The sequence below is a fragment of the Mixophyes fleayi genome, chromosome 1 (genome assembly GCF_038048845.1).
Source record: "Mixophyes fleayi isolate aMixFle1 chromosome 1, aMixFle1.hap1, whole genome shotgun sequence".
In the NCBI taxonomy this organism is placed as follows: domain Eukaryota; kingdom Metazoa; phylum Chordata; class Amphibia; order Anura; family Limnodynastidae; genus Mixophyes; species Mixophyes fleayi.
Window position 1 is genome coordinate 101,240,808 of NC_134402.1, and position 23,611 is coordinate 101,264,418.

Below are 23,611 nucleotides of genomic sequence, written 5' to 3' on the forward strand. Positions count from 1 at the left end.
CAGAAACAGGTTTGAAAAGAAGCCCTGTCCTTTCTGGTAGTTTGGGACCCTGCTGATAACTCTTTGAGAAAGAAGAGAGGCGACACAATCCTGTATTGCCTGGCGTCTTGATGGATCTCGGGGTAACGGGGTCAAGAAGAAACGATGTGGAGCTGTGCCCAGTAGGTCTATCATGTACCCCTCTGATATAATGCCCCGAATCCAAGGATCTTGAGAGGACGCTGTCCATTGTTCTTGAAACAAAGACAGACGTCCCCCCACTGGCACCCCCTCCAAAGGAACAGGGTGGTCGTCAGGATGCAGGCTTCTCCTGGGTCTTGGAGGTATGACACCTACCTGCAAAAGAGGATCTCCCCCTGGCAGAGGAGCCTTCGAGAATTTGGATGCCTGCCTCTAAAGGACTGACCCCTATGTAAGGAAGTCCCCCGAAAGGGCTGGCGAAAGGAGCTGACCCGAGGGTTACGGCTCCTACTAGGGAATACCGGCAAGGAATTGCTTTTGCCCCCGTTGCCTGTGAGATCAGGGTATCCAATTCCGGGCCGAACCTGCTGCAGAAAAAGGAATGATTTCCACTGACTTTTTTGATTCCGCATCTCCTTCCCAGGATTTCAGCCATAACGTCCTTCTTGCAGAAATAGATGCAGCCTGGATAGATGATGAAACAGCTGCAGTATTCTGGGCCGCCTCATAAAGGTACCCAGATGCATCCTTTAAATGCAAAGCCAGGGGAAGTAAGTCAGAGTCCTGTAAGGCCTCTGCTAACTGGTCTGCCCATGTTTCCAAGGCTCTAGCCACCCAAGCTGAAGCAAAAGTGGGTCTAAAGGAAGAACCCGCAGCTGCAAATATAGATTTCAGCTGAGACTCTACCCTACGATCATTGGCATCCTGCAGAGATGCTGAACCCGGGGTTGGGAGTAAGGTGTGTTTGGCCAATCGGGCAATTGGAATATCAACCTTTGGAATAGTCTCCCAGCGTGCCACATCTTCCTCCTGTAACGGATACAGGGAGGAGAATCTTTTAGGTACAGAGAACCTTTTATCAGGCTGTTTCCAGGCTCCTTCAGCAATATCCTTAAGCTCTACAGAAGGTGGAAAACAGCTAGCCTTTCTTTTGGCCTTCTTAAAGGGACTTCTGTCTCTAGGAATAGGCTCCTCTGGTTCTGGGAGGTCCAAAGCTTGTCTTACTGCTAAAACCAAATCATTAATAAATTGGCTTTTAGAACTTTCTTCCCGACTCAAAGATTGAACCTGGTCAAGATCAGAATTCATTTCCCCTTCTTCCTCTGAAAACTCCTCAGAGTCTGAAAGGACCATAAGGGGATTATCAGACCTAAGACGCTTTATTTTAGAAGGCGGGATGTTAGGGGATTCAAGTAACTGGTTCAGCTTATCCAAACCCCTTCTAAATGCTGTGGACCATGGCGGTTCTGTGGGAACAGAGGCCTGGTCCGTCTGTAAAGAGGAAGGCCCTGGCATAGAGGGTCCAATAGAACCAGTGGCAGTAGGGAGGCCCAGCTGTGTACTAGGATTATTAGCCACCGAGGTTACAACACTAGACCACAACTGATTGGATTGGCAAACTATCTGAGCTAAAGAGGAAACCGACTGTGATAGGGAGGCCACCCCGGCCGGTTCCTCAGTCGGTGGGGCTGACATTTGCTGGGTTTGCGCAGATGGGACCTCTGCTTCGCAGACAGAGCATAACGCCAACGGGTCCTTCTGGCCATTAGGTAATTTAACATGACATTTAGAACATGTAAAATATTTTGCAATAGGGCCCTTTCCCTTATCTGACATTTCTTAATAAAGGAAGGCACACCAAACACACAGACTAAAATTGTTAAATTTAGCTGAGTGGAGAGAGAGAGAGAGAGAGAGAGAGTGAGATATAATGTGTGGAGAGAGAGAAGTGAACTAGAAGTAATCAACCAATCTAGACATAAAAGCTGTACTTGTAAAAATTTTAAACACAAAAAACATAAGCAAGTAGGAGACTATAAAATAACCCCTACTAGCCCACTTGTACACAGCAGTACAGAATATGTGTTTAAAAAAATCAAGACTTAGCCCATAGACCAAATAGGGGAGAAGTCCAGCAGCAGTATCTTGGTGTGTGCTCCCTCAGCTCTGATCTCTTTCTTCCCGGGCTTCTCCTAGGCGCCAGAAGACTGGGACAGACCATCTCTCTCTGGAAGGAGGGGGGGAGCTCTATGTCTTAGCTCCCCCCCCCCCTTCAGTAATGCTGTCCATGCAGCTCCAAATCCAGGAAAAAAAACGGGGTTAATGTGGCAGAGTAATGGAGACCTCCAGGGAAGGTCTCCGCAGCGGAAGATACCAGATGCCCCCTCCTATGTATGAGGGGGGATCCTGGTATAGCCCCCTTCCTCCTCTTCTCCTTAATAGCGCTGTGTCCCGATCCAAGATGGCCGCCGCTATAACAGATATCAGATAACCGGCGCTCTATGCCTGCAGTGGCAGCGCCGGTTATCGGGGAGGCTCCAGGAGTGACAGCGGTCCGGTGAGACCGCTTGTCACTCCAAATTCAGGCACCCATTCTTTCTATCCCTGTCAGTGAGAGCCGCTGGCTCTCATCTGATCAGGGGAGTGCCTGCCGCTGTTTCTGCTGTGTGTGTTCTCTATAGCAGAACACACACCAGCGCTGCCACCTGTTAAAAAAAAAGAAAGTTTTCAAAGAAAATAAATAAAATAAAAGTAAAAATTACTCGCAGTACATTAAAACGCTGCCCAACTCACGGGCACCTAAAAAAAAACTGAACAAGAGGGGGCAGGGGGATTGTAGAGGGGAGGGGTCTGTCGGCAGTACTAAAGTTAACTAGTTAGGTGCCAACTCCCCAAGCTCCCTCCACAACCCCATGGTAAGCAGTGTCCCCCAGACTGGATGAAAGAGAATTTTTTTTTTGCATTATAAAAGGTAAAAGCATAAAAAAGCAAGAATGCCATGATCCTCTTCTGTGTTATTTTCACTTAATTATAACAAAAATGCAAGCATACCCTTAATTTTTGTTCAGCAATTCCTACCGTTTCTAGAGATACCAAATAAAGGTAGGTGAACTCTATTAAGAGGTCTAAACCTTGAAAAAGTTTATATGTATAAAATGATACACTTTTCTTTATGTGCAAAGACACTACAAAAGAGAAACCTACTTTACCATGCAATGGCATAGACTTAGAAATCAGTGACAGCCAAGACTAAGAGAGCGTTTGCCCCGGTTACTGGGCATTATGGCAGGCTTGTGACCAGAGGCTCTGCTCAGTGGACAGATCCCTGATGACATCACCAGCATCGGGTGTCTAATTATTCTGCATGGCAGCAACTAAAATATAACACAAACATGTATGCTTCAATTGCTGTACACTATGAAAGACAAATATATCATTATTAGATCAACAACGCAGAGACCACTATTTAAATAGCATGAAACATGCATTCTGAAAGCCCATTAAGCTTTCACACCGATAGTCAAAACAATAAGCGAAAGACTTGTTTTGACCTAAATTGTGATGCAGTGATGAAAATAGTTAACGCTCTGGAAAATAAAAGTTCTATTGAATCGCTCATTAAGATGATATTACTCTATGCTGTAAAGAGGTTTTGAGAACATGCATCTAACACTATGCTCTGTTAATAGCACAGACAAAAAGACAAGGTTTTGTCTGTGCTTTAGCTAGCAATTTTTCATCGCCCATGTGTACAAGCCATTATTTTCACTGCTAAGCACTGTGCAACAATATAATTAATAATTCATAAGTAAATATAAGAACGTTTGTAATGTTTCAAAGAATTTAGAAGTGGATTCATAGGTCACGGCATATAAATCACAAAATGTCAACAAATAATAAGTGTGAGGTAAGAACAGAAGATAGGGCTGCACATTAATGCATAAGGCCTTTCTAGCTCTCAGGCTGCAGTCCAAGAGATTTTCAAACATTTACACCATCAGAGCTAAAACATATATGAAGAAGCACGGTGGCATAGTGGTTAGCACTGCTGCCTTACAGCACTGGGGTCATGAGTTCAATTCCTGACCATGGCCTTATCTGTGAGGAGTTTGTATGTTCTCCTCGTGTTTGCGTGGGTTTCCTCCGGATGCAAAAAATACATACTGGTAGGTTAATTGGCTGCTAACAAAAATTGACCCGTCTGTTTTTCTGTGTGTGTGTGTTAGGGAATTTAGACTATAAGCTCCAATGGGGCAGGGACTGATACGAGCGAGTTCTCTGTACAGCGCTGCGGAATTAGTGGCGCTATATAAATAAATGGTGATGATATATATAAAAATGTATTACACCTGTAAAAGCAGACGTATGTTTGGCCAACTAGTGATTTATAGCCACCTTCCGACTAAGTAATATTTTACATATTCAACACACCAAACCATTATTAGCTTTTATTTATAAGGCGCTACAAAAGGTCCGCAGCGCCGTACACGAGCAGTGATCCATTACACGATACATGAAGAGCAAAATACAAAAGGCCAGTCATACTGAATAAACAAATATACAGATAAAATGTTAACGTGTTTGTTTACCATTTTATATTGCTGTTGTGTACATTTGTTTCCTTTACAAATAAAGAATAAAAAAACATTGGCATAGAAAAAAGGACACTCCTGTGCTTGGACCACTTCATCGCGTTTCGACTTCAATATCAGTAATCTTTCTGTGCCGTACTTGCCTTGCTTTTGTAAGAAGACTTTACATTTGCAGAAAATGCCATTGGTTTATTTAAGACTAGAAAGCACATTAGTTTCAAGAAAATAATGCATTTTTAATTTATTTGCTACAAAAAAAAGTTGGGCAAACTATTTCAAATTTGTATCGTCATAAATTTGTGAATAGCTGTAGGTCTCCTGGTAGGAACAGTTCCCCTATTTTTAGGGGTTCACATAACACAAGGGGTTCGAGGAGTACAAATATGCAACTTACAAGATTTGTGATTTTGTTTTCTAATAGGAGATGATTGCATTGTAAAAGTCACAGAGGCACGAAAAAAAACTAAACAAAAAAGATGGAGACACAAATCATTTGGAAAACTAGACAAAATACTGCACAAAGCAAGGGGGTAAGTTCCATTTGTAACCAATCCTGCAGTGCACTATAGCTTATAGAAGTTAGCACAAGAGCAGAACATTTTAAATAGATTTTTAATAGATTTACTAAATTAAACTTGGGCTTACAATTGAAAAAGAGGGTTTTCTGTATATATGCTGATTTACTAACAAGAGTGGTAAAGCATTTGTATGGGTTGACTTAGCATAACAGGGTGTCAGGAGTACAAATATGCACATAAAAACAAAAAACTACTATGGCAACCACAGTCACATGATGTGATGTATTGAGCAGAGAAGCTTTGGAACACCCTTCTTCTTAGCAGCACATGAAGCAACTTCAAGACTGATCAGGTTACACTCTCCAGTAAATAAGCAGCAACCAAATTCCCCAATGTGAGACAGGTTTTTATTTTGCACTGACAGCCATAACCGCCATATAAAAATCTTCCCTACAGAATGATGTTTACAAAGAAAAGACTGAGTTATAGGAGGACCATCTGGAAAAATCAGCTTGCTAAATAGGTACAATATTTGCTGCTTTAAAAAAAAAAAAAAAAAAAGTGTGTGGAATTGCTAATTTAAGGCAACCAATTAATTTCTAGGCTCAATCAGCCCAATTATGGTAGCAGTCAAAGATAGATAATTGAGATTGCTCTGTACTATGCATAGAAGCCACCTCTGCAGTTTGCTTGCAGGATCCACTTCAGCTGTTACTGGTGGAGCTTGCATTAGAGCTTGTGCCTCTAATGTTAGAGTTAAAATGACCTAACATACATAGGGTTTGAATGAGTCCAAGGCCTACCTTATAAAATGTTAAAAATGTTGTTGTAATAAAAGAGAAGTGTGTGTGTGTGTGGTAGTTTTGAAACATAGGTAATGCAAAGATAAACAACCCTCCCCTCACCAAACAGACCAATTTACATACACATCTTATTATAGCCAACACATGTACACTTGTTTTAAAAGTCACACACTTGGTATCACTTTTGCATAGCAGTATATTTGTGGGACAATTCTGTGTGAAAATAAATGACAATTTCAGTTTATTTTCCCTACTTATACGGATTTCTACTGTAGAAAATAAACAAACCATATTTACACACATCAGTCATAACATTAAAACCACCTGTAATATTGTGTAGGTCCCCCTCATGCCCCCAAATCAGCTCTGACCCATCAAGGACTCCATAAGACCCCTGAAGGTGTCTGATATCTGGCACCAAGATGTTAGCAGTAGATCCTTTAAGTCCTGTAAGTTGAGAGGTGGGGCCTCCATGGCTCGGACTTGTTTTTCCACCACATCCCACAGAACCTCGATCGGACTGAGATCTGGGAAATTTGGAAGCCAAGTCATCATCTTGAACTCTTTGTCATGTTCCTCAAACCATTTCTGAACAATTTTTGCTGTATGGCAGGGTGCATTATCCAGCTGAAAAGAGGCCACTGCCATCAAGGAATACTGTTGCCATGAAGGGGTGTACTTGGTTTGCACCAATGTTTAGGTAGGTGGTACGTGTCAAACTAACATACACATGAATGCCAGGACCCTGCCTCCATCGGTTTGTCTTCTTCCCATAGTACATCCTGGTGCCATCTCTTCCCAAGATAAACAATGCACACGAACCTGGCCGTCCACATGATGTAAAAGATAACGTGATTCATCAGACCAGGTCACCTGTTTCTACTGCTCCATGGCAATAGAAGAAGGTGCTCACGTGTCCAGTTGTAGGCACTTTCAGTGGTGGACATGGGTCAGCATGGGCACTCTGATCGTCTGTGTCTACACAGCCCCATATGCAGCAAGCTATGATGCACTGTGTGTTCTTACACCTTCCTATCATAGCCAGCAATAACTTTTTCAACAATTTGTGCTACAGTAGCTCTTCTGTGGGATTGGACAGACAGGCTGGCATCGCTCCCCACACGCATCAATAAGCCTTTGGCGCCCATGACCCTGTCGCCGGTTCACCAGTTGTCCTTCCTTGGACCACTGTTGGTAGATACTAACTGCATACTGAGAACACACCACAAGGCCTGCTGTTTGGAGATGCTCAGACCCAGTCATCTAACCATCACAATTTGGGCCTTGTCAAAGTTGTTCAGATCCCTACACTTGCCCATTGTTCCACATCACCTTCAAGAACTGACTGCTGCCTAGTATATTAATATATCCCACCCCATGACAGATGCCATTGTAATGAGATAATCAATGTTATTCACTTCACTTGTCAGTGGTTTTAATGTTGTGGCTGATATATATATATATATATATATATATATTATATATACACACACACACATATATATACCAGTAGGTTAATTGGCTGCTATCAAATTGACCCTAGTCTCTCTGTCTGTCTGTGTCTATGTTAGGGAATTTAGACTGTAAGCTCCGGGACTGATGTGAATGAGTTCTCTGTACAGCGCTACTGTAACTTTTTCCTCCACACTGCTCCTCAGCTATCTGGTGGCTGGTGGATGTTTTATACTTCTGGATACCTTTGATTTTGCCCACTTAAGCCGGTGCATTTGTTTCTTTATGTAATGCTGTTTAGATGACGTTGCCCCCTACTATGTTTTATGCAGTAGTGTGATTCTTAGTATCCTCTTCCATTCCTCCTGTTGCCCTTTTTTCCTTTCTGCCCCCTCCCCCATCAGATTTCATCTACCTTTTTATTATTTATATATGTCTCTGCAAAAAACTTTGATAAACTATATTTAAAAAAAAACCCAAAAAAAACAGTGCCTATTTTTCCTGTGAAATAGTTTATAGGGTGCAATAAAAGAAGAATTTGGGCATTATAAGTAAAGTGCTAGTGGATAGTTGGATAGTCAAATAATAACAAATCCAAATATAATTTTACAGCACAGAAAATAAGAAGCTGCGAGACCTAGAATATAAACAAATTGTAAACAGTCATACAGAAATAGGAACTTGCTCCAAACTTTCCGGTTCATTCTGCTTGTAATAAATAACCTACCAGAGAGCTGCCAAATAAGGTGGGGTGCCTACCATTAACGTCATGCACTTAGTTGTGTGTTTGGTTTCCTTCTACAAAATGTTGATGTGAAATAGAATTAGTGTAGGACAGAGAATCTGTAGACATAACGCCCTCTAGTGGTCTTGTACTGCTCGATCAAGTAAACACTTGTTCTGAAACAGGGTGAGTACTCGCCAAATGTTAGTTAATATTGGATTTAGGTTTTGCTTTGCATTTTTAAGCATGTTATTTTTCATATCAATTGGAAAAAAATATATTCATGAAACATTCTGTTACTTATTTTTGTATTTTTAGAAATGCTAGTGTATTCTCCCCCTTCTTGGACATTACTAGATCCTTAAAAAAAAACAAATAACAAATTATTGCACTACAGCTGTACACGTGCCAAGACAGTATCAGAATTACCTGACTCTCCAATGTCTCCAGTTTTCTTTTCCGTGTATGAAGAGCCTTGCTGGGAAAGGCCCAAAAATAATTAGAAGTTCCTATGCGTTCCGAGTCTACCATGGCATCATCCACCAGGCTTTGCAGGATCTCCTTCACGGACATGGATGCTGTCACAAATCATTACTACGTTAACAAAGATTACACAGAACAACTGCTTCTTATGCAGGGATAAGACAGAAAAAAAAAAGACAGGAGGCGCCGGCTGTATAAAATAGAAGCCTTTCGCAAAAAACATTGTACAGGTGGCGCCTCCTTGCATTGCCCCCTTAACAGCAGGAATAATAGTGTCGCCCTTGAAAGTGACATCTATCTGTGGTGCTGGGATGTTGATGGGTCACAATTGTTGGAGGTCAGCTTTTCACACAGTCGGGATTATCAGTACGTCAGGAATGTCAGCTTTGCGATGATGATGTCAGGGTAAGACTCATCGGCATTTTCTTAATCGCTATAATGACTACCACCGTAAGCAAAATAGGTACAGTATAACATATGAACCTTCTGACAAATGTGTTTACAGACATTCCCTATAATAGTTCCCACAAACTCCTAAACAAATACTTCTTAGATTTTATATGGAATGGCAAACATCCCAGGCCAAAATGTAATGCCCTGAGGAGAGTCATAGGAAACAAAGGAACATTAGGGCATACTATTAGGTAATGCACCTCAGCCATATAGTGGCATGGTTTGACCCTCAACATCTGAAAAGCTGGGTTCACATAGAATTAAGTCATATGACTGTAAAGAAAAGACCTTCCCCGAACAAGTAGATCTCCTAAAAAATGATCCCATTACCTACTTTTCAGAACAAATCTGGGATGCCTGTAATTACCGTCACAAATGATCCTCTCCCCGATTTTTAACCCCACTCTTGAATAATCCTAAATTTCTTCCAGGACTGGATCCCCAAGCTTTTCAGAAATGGCGAGAATCAGGAAACCACTTCATTACAGACTGAAGGACACATGGACCTGGTCCTCATTCCAAGAACTTCTTCACATAGCATTGGCTTTCCAACTCAAGAAACTTTTAACTGACAAGAATGTGCAAAATAATTTAGCAAAAGGCTGGATTAACCACATCAGTGTTCTCCACCTGGCTCTTTTTACTTGCCACCTGGCTCTTGGAGCCCAACAGACCCCTATTTTAAAATAATAGACCATTGTTTCTCCAGTTTTAACAGGCACTATGTGAGCACTACAAGCTGTCATGAGTGTGTTAAACCAGTCCTGGCAGGTGTGGACAATAACCTCCAACATTTTCTAATAATACTGCAAAGTATTACATTGCCCCCACTCGGCTAATTCCTAATGCTACCCGGATGCCAAAATTTTCTAGGGAGAACACTGCACATACTATACACTTTTGCTGATATGTATATGCACCAAAATTTGAGATATGCTAATTGATTCCTTAAAATGTTGAACAGAGACTCTCTGTGAGCTCCAATATACTTCAAGGGCCGCGTGCAGTGAAGATCATGCCTGGGAAAAAATGTCCAGGGTCCAGTGTCATAAAACAAAACATATGGATATCTACTTTTACCAAAACTGTTAAAGGCTTGCAATTCACTAGATCAGTGGATCCAAAACTTTCTCATTTCGAGGCACCCTTAGGGTCTCAATAACTTTTCAAGGCACCCCTAAGGCAAAATAATTACCAAGTAGTCCCCCGCCTTGCTTTACCACCGGCCCTGGCCACGACACCCCTGTGAGATCGCCGTGGCACCCCAGGGAGCCGTGGCACACAGTTTGGGAACAACTGAACTAGATACTAATTGGGATTTGTCTCAAGGTGGGAAGCAATGGACAATAACTAATAGGGTCTAACACTTAATGCATTACTCAAAAATGAACAAGATTTCCATGATACTGCTGTCACAAATGGAGTGCTAACTGAGAGCACCTGACCTGTGTCCCAAAATGTGGAAATGGATTACGGCTCCATACATCCAAATTCAGGCTTCAATATGAATATGAGCATCTGTTGACATAAGGTTGGTACTAGACATGTTCATACCATTGAAACCCATCACACATTAAATATCTCAGAGGTTTCTTGCCCGGGAATCTGGACAGCATATACCATGGACTTTCAGGCTCAATTAAATATCAAGAAAGAACTGGGAGATTCTGTATTTTACATAGCTGGGTAGGGTGCAGAACTAGAAAATAGTCAGTTTCCACAACAATATTTTATTTAATGCAGACCCTCCCTGTCTCACTAACAAACTTATTTTAAATCATTATTATCCACTTTCAAAAAATTTACTAAAATGGGCTCAAACACTGCCACATGCATTGCTTCCTTTCCCACAGCTCACTAAAAAAAGAGTTCTGGGAGCTCCTGATGCTAAAAGGTATTAAAAATGGAGGGTTTTGCAGAGAGGCATAGTGGAAGAGGAACGTTGGGAGAGAGATTTGCCCCTGCATTCAGCACAGATTTCACGGTATAGACATTTATCATCCAAGCCAGAGTGGAGAGGAGTGCACTCAAGGCGAGAGATGACAAGAGCATGGATAATGGTCTTGGTGACAAGCAGGGAGAGGAAAGGGTGAATTGTGGCAAAGGTGGAGGTGACAGTAATGGGCAATAGACTGGATTTTGGGAGTGATATTGAGGGCAAAGACAAAGATGACCCCAAGGCAGCGTGCATTGGGAACAGGGGACAGAGCGACACCATCAACCTTAAGGGAGATCAGAGGAGGGGAAGTGATGCTAGGTAGTGGAAAGAAGGGACTTGATGGTGGAAAAGAGGCATAAGGGGTATATGGACTGGGAGGAGATACGGGTTTTGAAGTAGGACTGTTTGGGAAGAGAGAGCGCAGCGTAATAGGATGACAGGATGTATTTGGAATGGATAGCAAACTTCTTATATAGTGCCTTCTTATTTATATAAGCAACTCTAGGCCTCTGAGCCTCAGGTGCCATCACAGCTGACACAGTTCATCACACAATCTGTCTTTTCCTTACTTTCTTTGAACATAGATGAGTTACAATATGTTGGAAATATGAGAAAACAAAATCAATGACTCCACCTGTGGTACAAATGATCATTCTTGTTAAACATTATTGTACTGTTGTTCATTCAATCACATCTACTTGATGTTTGTGCCAAGTATCTACTCTTCTTTCATCAAAATAATATTTTCTATTGGTACTCCATAACATCCACCCATAAGTTTGAGACTGTACTTTTGAAATTTCCTGTGACATGTGAATCTCTAGGAAGGAGCTTTCTGTAAGCTGGCTCGAAATGATCAAATGAGATTTGTGTCCACTTCCTCAGCAACAGCTAATCTAAATAATACCTAACGCATTTCACCAAGAAACAGTACAGAGGGAGGGCCACTGTTTTAGAACTGAATATTATGTTAATTGTGAACACTGCAATAAGGCATCATCACACCCAGTTATTCTCCTATGTAGTTATTGCCATTACTGTGACCCAAATGCAATACTCTGACCGATTATTATTATTATATTTCCCTACCATAAATATTTCCACTGTTTTATACATCCATGTAAACATTTTACCATTTTATCTATTTCTCCTGTAAAAGCACCCATAATGCAGATATTTGTGTAATCAACAATAAAGGAATACCTTGCCTATGACGCGTTTTACTATGTCACTTAGAAACAAAGTGAACAGAATGGAACAGTGTGGCACAATGCATCTTACTGGTCTCTCCTCAGAGTGGACCATAGACATCCAGGGTTTGTTTTTTCATTTTAGGTATGAATTTTACTTAATCTCCTCCCAATAAGAGCACCTTGCAGCAAACATATAGCTGTGACCTCTGCAGATCATCTTTGACGCTATTCTCCACGGCTGATACAACACAGCCAATCTATGACTCTCAATTAGACACTGCACCAGATCTCCTGATACCAAATGGCTGAGCAAGGCGATCAGAGTCCCTTCTATATTTATGTTCACCGAGAAGGAGCCCCAAATGCTCTATTACTGTTAAGAGAGGGATTTCAAACAATTCACATTTAAAGTGGAATATCCCTTTAACAGTCCATCCTTCAGCCAGTAACATACTCACTGACCACCTTCCTATAGAAGTCCTTATTTGTGTAACTTATTTGTAACCACTTTATGATGACCAGTATCAAACTACTTTAAATGTTTCCATTACTTTTACTGCTACTGAGATAAGGCTCAATGGTTTGCAACTACCAACTTCTTCTTTGCTACCGTTTTAGCGAATTGCTACTGCATTAGCATGTTTCCAATATTCATAAACTCAAAGTGATGAGTTACCTATATCAGTTTATGGTGCCATAACCACACACCATAGCTCTTTGGTACTCTAGGGTGAATACATCTGATGCTTTGTCTCACTCAATTTTAATTTAGGGACGTCTCTTACAACTTCTTTGTCATTAAACATATGTGGTCTCTGCAGTCATAATTAAAGTATTTCCTATATAGATCATACATTTATTTCTTCAGCAACTAACTAAAAAACTGAACAAAAATATTAGGATTGCTGACAGCCCCCTCTGACAAATTCCTGGCAACACCAAACCTCATTTACTACCCTACACTAAGAAATCTACAAGATGTTAATGGATTTAGTTTACTCTTTATGTTAAGTGCCTTTGGTGCCTGTCTCCTGAAACATCAAATAATCCCACTTCCCAGCTTCAAAGAGGCAGTGGTGCTGTTGATGTCCCTACCCAGTCACAGTACATGCAAGTCAGAAGTTGTAAACGGTGGTTAATCACCACCACTGGGTCGTGTTCGAAGTAGGATAGCGGCCTACTTATACAGTGGATAATCTTTACATCAGTGGTAAGAAACAGACGGTAACCCCACCCAATGCAAGCTTTTAAGTTTTGAGTAGCATTCTCTTCTTTAAGCACTTGTCAACGTCTGCAAAATGGGTCGTCCTAAAACATATAAAATATGAGAACAGAATTGCATAAATCATTATAGAAATAAATGCAAACTTACTAATTCCCTTCTCTTTTGGGGCAATTTTCTCCATGTCCTTTAGCTGAAATACATCTTTCTGTTGCAAAAAAAAAATAATATAGAAATTTGGCAACAATCAGCTATTTTCCTAAACGCAAAAAGATATTGGTTTAACACCTACGCAACAATCTTACAAACCGGGTAACAAGAATAAAGGGAAACAGACAAAACCCATCTATCAAACATCAACAGTCAAATACACCATATCATTGCGCCATTTGATATATATTTACACACACACGCGCAACTCTCTGTTAATCATACTGTGACACAAAAGATATGTTATTGTTGATTCAAGGGAATTGTTTTTCTTCATCATACAATAAAATGTCCTCCTTATTCACATCTTGACAAGCGTTCAGTGAAAATAGAACAATGTGGGATGATGTGAACACGGTGGAAAGAATGTTCCCTGTGACTCCTATTTTCTCTCTGCTAAAGAGTGGTATCAGACAGGAGCTTTAAATGCTTTTGCTTTGCAAGCCTACATAGAACTTACCCCTCCTGTGGTGACACATTGGAGTGAAGGGGAACACTCTTCCCTTTTCACATAGAAGCGATTAAGCTCAGAAAACATTCCATGCAGCGCCTTCTGAGCTTAATCACTCCCCTTCACTTCAACGCCAATAATTAAATATTAAGAAATCTTTGCTTTTCTTGTTGTCTGAGACCACCCTAATGTGCCCAAATGTACATATGTGAACATACCTTTACATGCATAGTGTATGTTACATTAAAGATACAAATTACCAAATGTATCAAAGGAAAACAGCAAACCATAGCTTTTAAGGTACATAAAAGTATATATAATTGAACGGTGGATTTTATTTGACAGGAGAATATTACAAAACTGATTATGTTTCGTAGTCTGTCCTGATACTTCTTCACTTTAGATCTCTACAATATGGAATGCATTTAGGATATTAAACAGATTTTTATTCAGCTCTCCTCCAGAAGCATTGCTGAACACTGCTTGTATAGGTGTAATCATTCAGTTCTACGGTGTAGTGTTGTCAGTACACAATGACACGTTTTCCAAGCTCAGTAAGGTTCAGCCAAACAACTCTCCACTCAGAAGCACTTTCAGATGCATACAGTCTGCAATGGAATCTCCTGCAGATGCTTAAACAACACTGCATACTGTATTTGTACAGTGTCAGGAATTAAGAGATCTCATTGAAGACTGTAAGTAAAACAGTTCCTGAGAACTTCTGGATGCCATATTTCTTTAACAGAAAACTAAACACAGAAGCACAAAACACTGCAACCATAGTGCACATGTCTGGCTTATTGCTGTCTCCCCTCAGTTTCGGTTTTTGACATGAGGACTGAGGTGAGACCAACACTCACATGGAGATCATTGATGTTCATGGAGCAAAGCACTGAATATGGACACAGACTGACTGAAGAGCATAGACAGGGGGAAACAAGAACATGTTCTACTTTCCCACGGCCCTGCTTTGACATCTGTTTCCATAAAACCCCCATGGGCACAGTCAGTCTGTTACTAAATAAAGATCCACAATCTCTATGTAACATCCATCTTTCCTCCGTTCTCCAGTTAAGAACCTGAATGGAGTGGAGGCGGAAATAAAAACAGCTATGTGCACATGGCCCTAGTCACAGAAAAGAACATTCCTGTCTTTTGAACAATTTACAGATGTACAATATGTGCCGTGGGCTGAAAACAGTGCTGTACATCAGGCAACCCGCGGGCCACATGCAGCATGTCAGGCCCTCCTGCAGGCCACAACATGAATCCCACTGTAATCAGCAGTTTCAACATTGAAGTTTTAATAAGCGCTCTGGTTTCACTATAGAAAGCTGTAGGTTTCAATATTTGAATTTGTGCTATCCAATTCGTCTGACCAATGTGAAGTCCAGCGGTATTAAAAACTGCTGTGACATTACTAGCACAAGTCATCTTGTCAGCTGTTGCTGTATGACCAATCTGAAGCCGAGCCGTTTAATGAGAAACTACAAATGCAATGATTGAAATCACATTGGTTTCATTGGCTGAAGCCTCTGTTTTTTTTTTTTTATTGAATGGTAGTCCTGTGATTTCATTGGTGCAGTCCCAGGGCCTTTCTACTGACTATCCAGGCTTCCAAGGACAAGTTGCTGAGGAGAGAATCACTGACTACTAATGAGAGGATTAAGTCAGCACAGAGGGAAATTTAATTAAATGGGGTTGAATATAGTTGAACATGGTAGGGAAGAGATCTACCTTACACAAATTAGGGTTTAAAATTATATACTGTAGGTGTCATGCCCTAGTTTATTAGGCCTGGTAGCAGCACTGGTTGGATCTAAGTCAGCACCCCTTAGATGGGGAAAACACTCTCCTAAAATTCCCAATGTCCCCTATGTTATTTATTTTGGTTTGGGTTTTCTGAAAACATAATAAGCATCTAATGAAAATATTTTTACTAAGTAGAAACTGAATGTAGTAGTACTTCTGCTAAGTATGCAAGGGAAAAAAAAACGTTGTTATTGTGGGATCAGATGGCTGAATGTGTGTGAGGACAGGCTGTTCATTGATCACCAGCTTGTAAAATAGACCAAAACTAGCATTACAGGGAGTGTGGTGTTATAAAGACATATTATGATATCAGCATATGCCTAGAAATTCTTCAACTGAAATTGTACCCTTCTCATCTTTTATGCCAGGGCTTCCCAAACCCAATCCTCGGAGAGCCCCACAGGGCAGGTTTTCCGGGTCACAAGTTAAATAATTACTACCACTTGTGGACCAGTTAAAATGTGTCAGTCAGTAATGAACACACCTGTGCTTTAACAAGGAGATATGGAAAACATGTATTGTTAGGGCTCCCTGAGGATTTTCTGAAACATTATCTTAAACTGAAATAAATATTTGTATAAGACTTTAAAAAATACATTTTGTAATGTTTAAGCATTTTGAAATCTACCAACCATTTAAACTTTTGCATCAACAAAATTGTCATATTTTAAGATTGATTCCATTCATTTGCCTCCTTTAACATAAGAAAGGGTGTGAACAAGGAGCAAAGAAACCTAGTAGGCAATGGGTACATATTATACAAAACAAACTATAGTTTTTATACTTCTAGTGTAGTCCTGGGTTCCTTTGTTTCTTTACAACTGATTGATTGCTAGGAACTTCCATTATTTATATTAATGTGTTCTTTTATGCCATCAAAAATATACATTTCTCAGATTAGAGTGTAACTCCACCCAAAACATCTTAGCTAATATCCCCCCACCCAATATCTAGCAGAGCCATGCTAGGGGCCCGAGACTAGAAGGCTTTGATGTTAAGGGGTAAAGGGAAGTTGCCTGTGGTAGGTCATACCATGGCACCTCTATGGTTCTGCTAGCTGAAAAAACAAAGGTGTTTAAAAAAATGACCACACAAACACTTACAGTTTCAAAAAATATCTCCATCATCTTCGTTCTTTTCTCCTCAACACTAAGACCCCTTTTTTTAGACTGAAAGAAAAAAAAGAAATACCGTTGTTTTTAATATATCATCATCACCATTTATTTATATAGCGCCACTGATTCCGCAGCGCTGTACAGAAAACTCATTCACATCAGTCCCTGCCCCATTGGAGCTTACAGGAGGGAGGGAGAGGGAGAGGGAGAGAGAGAGATATACTAGGGTCAATTTTTAGCAGCCAATTAACCTACTAGTATATTTTTGGAGTGTGGGACGAAACCAGAGCACCCGGAGGAAACCCACGCAAACACAGGGAGAACATGGAAACTCCACACAGATAAGGCCATGGTCGGGAATTGAACTCATGACCCCAGCACTGTGAGGCAGAAGTGCTAACCAATATATGTAAATTTTCGAAATTTTTGCTATGTGTACAACCTAATGCAAACATATTACTTCAGCTTGTTAAACTGAAAATGGGAGGTCACATTAGACATTTACAAATAAATAGGATAACTTGTGATACACCTACACCGAGAGGGTAATAGTAAATATTTTAAGATAGGGAAATAACTAGATGAAAGTGCTAACATATAACGGATGATACCCAGCGTAAAATTTGTATGAATGGTAGCACAGGCCAGAACAATAAGTAACGTTTTAACATATATTGTTAATATTAACAATTATTATAATAACAGTATGTATTATAATAAAAATAACATGTAATGACAAAGGATATAGCAGGATAGCCTATGGTGCATCTACTTCATGTGTAAGCAAGTTTTCAGGCTTGTGGTGTGTCTCATTCTTCAGGAATAATTTTATTTTTTCTTTTAGTTTACTAACATGAGATTGGAATTTCTTTTGTTACCATATTGGAATATATTAAATAGAGAATACTACGCAAAATTACACAAAATACACTTTAAGATTCAACTTTTTTTTAAACGCTTGCAAATTAAGAGCAAAGTCCATTAATTTACCCAAATGTGCAACCCGTGAGCTTTCCCGAAATTAACAATAAACACGTTTAGGGGCATATTCAATTGTCGGTGGGACCGCCGAAAATCCCGCTCTCAAAAAATATTACTATTAATACGGTAATCTCTCCCTGGATTTTAGCTGCTGCGAGCTGAAATCCAGCGAGTAAATTACCGTATTAACGGTTTTTCCGCACACGATTACCGTAATATCGGTAATCGTGCGCGGACCGCAGGATTTTCGGCAATCCCGCCGACAATTGAATACCCCACTTAGTGTACATTTTAAAGAATGATAGGGCTGTGAATGCAAGTATAATTTTTTTTTTCACTTTAATTTTGTTTTATTATTTTGAATGTGAGGGAGACTCTGGTTGGATAGTTAGGTCTTTTGACAGCACTTAAGAATTCAGTGTAAACTGGATCTAACAGAACTACTTCTTTATTAGGTCCAGTTTACATAGTTCTCATAAAGATATCAGGGCAGGAGAGATCGGACAGAGGCCTCTACTGCACTGCCCTCTGCTGGGGGAAGTCCTGGTGACATCCCTGGAATTCAAATGAGAAAGCAGTGTATAGTATTAATAAATAATAATAATAATATATACATACACACTTTTCTCCCAACAGGACGTTACACTTTAAACATGTGATTAATAAACATTCCTATCAAAGATAAACAAAATAAAGAAAAGAGAGCCAAGCACTGGGTACTATGACAAGTATAAAAGCAATAATCAAATGCTTCAGTGAACTGGCAAGTCCGGAGACTTTTTAAAGAAATGTATAGAGAGAGGAGTCTACTCCGACTGTGTAAGGCAGGAAGTGCAAAAGAGTAGGAGCCACAATGCTAAAAGCTCTGGTTCTACATGACGTAGTGGAGATGCTAGGTAGTCTGTAGTCCTTCATCTGTCAATCAAATTGGGAGCGGAAGTATAGGGAATTATAAGCTATCTACCCTGATTATATAGAGCTTTGAAAGCAAATAACTCAATGCTGAAATAGATTTGCCATCTTACAGGCAGCCAGTGAAGGGAACAGTAGTTATCTGGCAGGAACCTGGGCTGGTTCGCTACAAGACTGGTTTCTGCATTCTGTACCAGTTGCAAATCTAGTGGAAATCTTTTTTTTCTGGAAGACCTAGGTAGAGTTATTGCTATAGTCCAGGCATGAGTATACTCATTTGATGGCATTATTGGGATCCCATGCTGGAAGAGGATACATAGCAACAAAGATTGCAAACTCATCACACTTTGACGGTGTGAAGACTGCAGACATGCTGTTGGTCTGCAAAGCCATGGAAACCCGGAGCTTATGTGTCATCTGCTGCTTTAGTGACATGGCAGTAACTTGGGCTCCTTGCAGGTGACTGTGGACTGGCATTCTTTAGTATGTCGATTAGTTTTAGTTTGTCCTCTAGCATCCAAGTCCTCTTCCATCAAGAGTTTTTTTTATGGTTTGTTACTTTAAGATAAAGTTAATTTAGTCCTTATTCTATCAAGTGGTGTTCAATATTACATTTTATAAATAATTTGAAGTTAAAAAATCTTATATCATCTTTGTTTTATTAAAGATTTAAAGCCCTAGAGTGTTGAAAAACACTAAACCTGTCAGAACGTTTTGCCTTTGATTTTAAAATACTTTTAGAAGTATGTTCTGAAAGCTTTCTTGAAGCATATTGTACTATGTATATTAGCGGTCCCATAGATATCCACTGTATGCTACCAAACATTAATGCTTTTAAATGCAGCAGGCAACATCAAAATTGTCACTAAGCAAATGCTTGTTTGAAAGTGTGTGCATGCAGGGCCATCTTTTCCATTGGGCACGATGGGCAGCTGCCAGGGGGCCCCACGGGCAAGGGGGCCCCATAGGCATGGCTCTTAATGAGAATAAATAATCCTGCAAAAGAAAAAAACCTGCAAAAAAAACCTTCAAGGGTCACTGAGCAAGTACATCTATCTATCTCTATCTCTATATATCTATATCTCTATATATCTATATCTAGGAGCCCCGGTGCACTGCTTTGCCCGGGGGCCCATAATGTTGTTAAGATGGCCCTGTGTGCATGTACAAACCCACTTGCTTACATTATTTTGACTATAAGCATCAAAGTGCATATGATAGGCTTTAAGACCATGCACTAAATACATAAAGCGAATGCCCGTGCATATGAGGTCTAACACACCAATCTTATTCCATTTGATAAACTTTGCTTACCTTTATTTTTACACACCAGATAAAAAATATTTTTTGGTGTTATCGAAAAACACTAAAATTTTTGCTCATTTGAAAACATCGTTTTATACTTTATAGTGCATTGCTGGAGATAAGGGTTGTATTTTGTACTAAAGGGAATATGTAGATTACTTAACACAATGATAAGAGTTTAATATGACTTTATGGGGGAGATTCCATTAGAAAAAAAATATGCGCAATGTGTCTCTGGAATGGACGTGGGGACACCTTGCACATATTTTTTTTACTGAAGTCTATGCTGATTTTTGCTCGCGCTCCATAGAGGTATGAGCAAAAATCGGCGTATATATTTACCATACTAAGTAACATCGCAGCTAATTGAATCTCCCCCTATGACTACTATATTTTATAGGCAGCACGGTGGCTTAGTGGTTAGCACTTCTGCCACACAGCCATAGCCGGATTAAGGGGGGGGGGCACGTGCCCTAGGCCCACCTCTCTCCGATGGCCCCCCGCCGCCGCGCTCCTAACCTCTGATGTTTTTTTTTTATTCTCCTTTTTTTTTTCCAATGGCGGCCGTCTCCCGGCGGCGGCGCCTGGGGGGAGGGGGGCTTGCGGGCTGGCGTGTTCGGGGCTCCCTTCATTGGTGGGGAGAGCAGGGTAGTAAAAGAAAGAAAAAAAAAAAAAAAAAAAGATATACTCACCTCACCGCTGGCGTCCCTCCTCCTCCCTCCTCTGTGCACTGTTAACACTGAATGACAGGCGTGACGTCATCAAGTCACGCCTGTCATTCAAGGAGGAGCAGCGCGGAGAGGACCAGGAAAGAAACAAGAAGACAGAAGAGAAGAATGAAGCTAACAGAAAGGTAAGTAAATAAAAAAAAGGGAATAACGCAGAAAGGCACACTATGGAGGAAAAAGGAAAGAAGAGAGGCAAAGTAAGTAAAAAAGGGGGAGAAGAGAGGCACAGTAAGGAAAAAAGGGGGAGAAGAGAGGCACAGTAAGGAAAAAAGGGGGAGAAGAGAGGCACAGTAAGGAAAAAAGGGGGAGAAGAGAGGCACAGTAAGGAAAAAAGGGGGAGAAGAGAGGCACAGTAAGGAAAAAGGGGGAGAGATACAGCATGAGTAAAAGGGGGGGGAGAGAGGCACAATAGTGGGGACAATTAATTAATTTAAGATGGGTTGGTTTGGGCGCTACTGAATGTGGGGGTGAGTTTGGGGAGAATGAGGTCGCTTTATTAAATGTGCCTATGAATTATTTAATGGTAGTGACGGTTGCGGGAAATAGGTTTATTTATTAAATGTGAATACTATTATTTTAATGTTGGGGCTGGAGGAAGGCCTAATTATTAATCATGGGTGGTACTGATTTAACGCTGGGGTGGCTGTAATTTTCTAAATGTACCCATTTTTTTTTCCAAATAGGGCCCCTAACATTCCAAGGTCCAGACAAGTAGCAACTAAAGAAACCTGCAGCACAGGTGGTGAAAGTGAGAAGAACAGGTAGGAGAGAGCAGCAAAGTCTGTGAAATATTGTTATTCTAGTGGGACAATCCCAATTTTTGGTGACCGTTCAATGGTGTATACAACAATGCAGGTTTTTTGTCTGTAGGAGGGTGGCCTGGCCATGCCCAATGATGCATTATCAATGGTATTTTAATTTGCAGTATCATTGCTAGTTTTAGAGTGCGGTATCATTGCTAGTTTTAGTGTACGTTATCAATGGTATTTTTAATGTGCGATATCATTGCTAGTTTTAATGTGTGGTGTCAATACCCATTTTAATGTGGTGTTTTGATGATTGTTTTAATGTATAGTATTTTAGTTTGTGGAAGCAATGATTTTTCTTATGCAGACAACCTAAGCGAACCCTCTGGGAGAGCTGTAAGTGTCATACTGTGGGCTGTAGGTGATGTAATGCAGGATGTGTCACTATGCTCTTAATTTTAGATCTTAGGGGCCCCCCTGTCTTAAGTGCCCCGTGCCCCCCGAAGCCTTAATCCAGCTCTGCACACAGCACTGAGATTCGATTCCCGACCATAGTCTTGTCTATGCTTGTATGTTCTATACTTGTATGTTCTACCCGTGTTTGCTGACAAAATTAACAATAGTGTGTGTGTGGGTCAGTTTTATAAGGGGGGTATTCAATTGTTCGTCCGGACCGCCGAAAAACTCGCGCTCTAAAACTATTACCGTTAATACGGTAATATTGCGCATAAAAACCGTTCATACGGTAATTTACTCGCTGAATTTCAGCAAGTAATCACCGTATTTATGGTAATAGTTTTAGAGCGCGAGTTTTTCGGCGGTCCGGACGAACAATTGAATACCCCCCTAAGCTTCAATGGGGCAGGGACTGATGTGAATGCAAGGGCGGATCTAGAATTTTATTTTACAGGGGGGGGGGGGGGGGGCGGCGATTTAGTCCCCGTCCCCTTTATGACAGCTAAGGCTGTCTGCGGCTGCACACTATGTGCAGGTCCGTTCGGTAGAGAGAGTGTGCAGCCGGGCTGCTCTGATTGTGATTAAACACAATCAGAGCAGCACACACTCCCTGCCTGTCTCTGCTGAACGCACCTGCACATAGTGTGCAGCCGCCGGCAGCAAGCCCCTGCTGGGGAGGGGGGGCGGCGATCGCCTTGACAAATATATTCTCTGTACAGCGCTGCAGTGGTGCTTTATAAATAAATGGTGATGCTGACAGAATACCAAACACCTAATACTTTTTAAAAATCCTATGGGGGACACATCGACCACCTCAGAGACTCCACTGCCTGGACTTAACCCTAACTGTAACCAAACGTTATGATTAGGTATGACTTATGCTACCCAATGAAGCTACAGAATAACATGAATGATTACAACTTACTATTATGACCATAACTGACTTATCTCACACTTATTTGCCACTATCATTGTGTGGACATGGCAGTAGATTATTCAGCCTTGGCAGATACTACACTGACTCCATTCCATCCAATCAGATGTGGAAGAAACAACCTACTTTTGCCTTCATCGTGGAATCTCAGTCCAAAGACGCGTGGGATGGAGCAAAGCTCCACCACAGCTCGTGGAATAACTGTGTAAACACTGGAATAGACACGGGCCAGCTTCCCCCTGCCCACCATGGTGAAGACAGCTGACCCACCAAGTCTGCTCCAGGTCACAGGGCTTATGGACACCTACATGTACAATCAGCACTGATCTCAGGCGAGGGCACAGGGTCTGTATATGTAGGAAGAGCAGATAGTTGTATTAAACAGCAGAGACAGATAACAGCAGCAGACAACACCAATAATATAAGTCAGTAGTGTACATGGTGTTGGGATAATTCAGGACCATATATAGCCAGCAATGAGCTCCAGCATGGACACCGCGCAGTGCACTCACCATACTGCCAGGATAATAGCTAGATCCCGGTCATCCAAAGGACCTTCTGACATCACCCGGTCATGTGACTGCTGTGGTCACATGGTACACAGGGGGCGGGGCTGCTGCT

The 23,611-nt window shown here is 41.0% G+C and overlaps 1 protein-coding gene across 2 annotated transcripts in view; it reads right to left on the reverse strand.

The window, feature by feature from the left end:
* MND1 (meiotic nuclear divisions 1) overlaps nucleotides 1–23,576 on the reverse strand; it is a 61,334-nt gene extending 37,758 nt beyond the window's left edge. The window contains exons 1-4 of one of the 2 annotated variants that reach the window (XM_075198572.1): nucleotides 23,503–23,576; nucleotides 16,917–16,982; nucleotides 13,491–13,548; nucleotides 8,480–8,628 (exon numbers count right to left, since the gene is read on the reverse strand). In XM_075198572.1, coding sequence (XP_075054673.1) covers nucleotides 8,480–8,628; nucleotides 13,491–13,548; nucleotides 16,917–16,982; nucleotides 23,503–23,505 — 276 coding nt within the window. In that variant the 5' untranslated portion in view covers nucleotides 23,506–23,576. Of the gene's footprint in view, nucleotides 1–8,479; nucleotides 8,629–13,490; nucleotides 13,549–16,916; nucleotides 16,983–22,981; nucleotides 23,009–23,502 lie in introns of those variants that run through there. The other variant, XM_075198562.1, reaches the window with a different exon arrangement.
* Nucleotides 23,577–23,611: the final 35 nt, after the last annotated feature.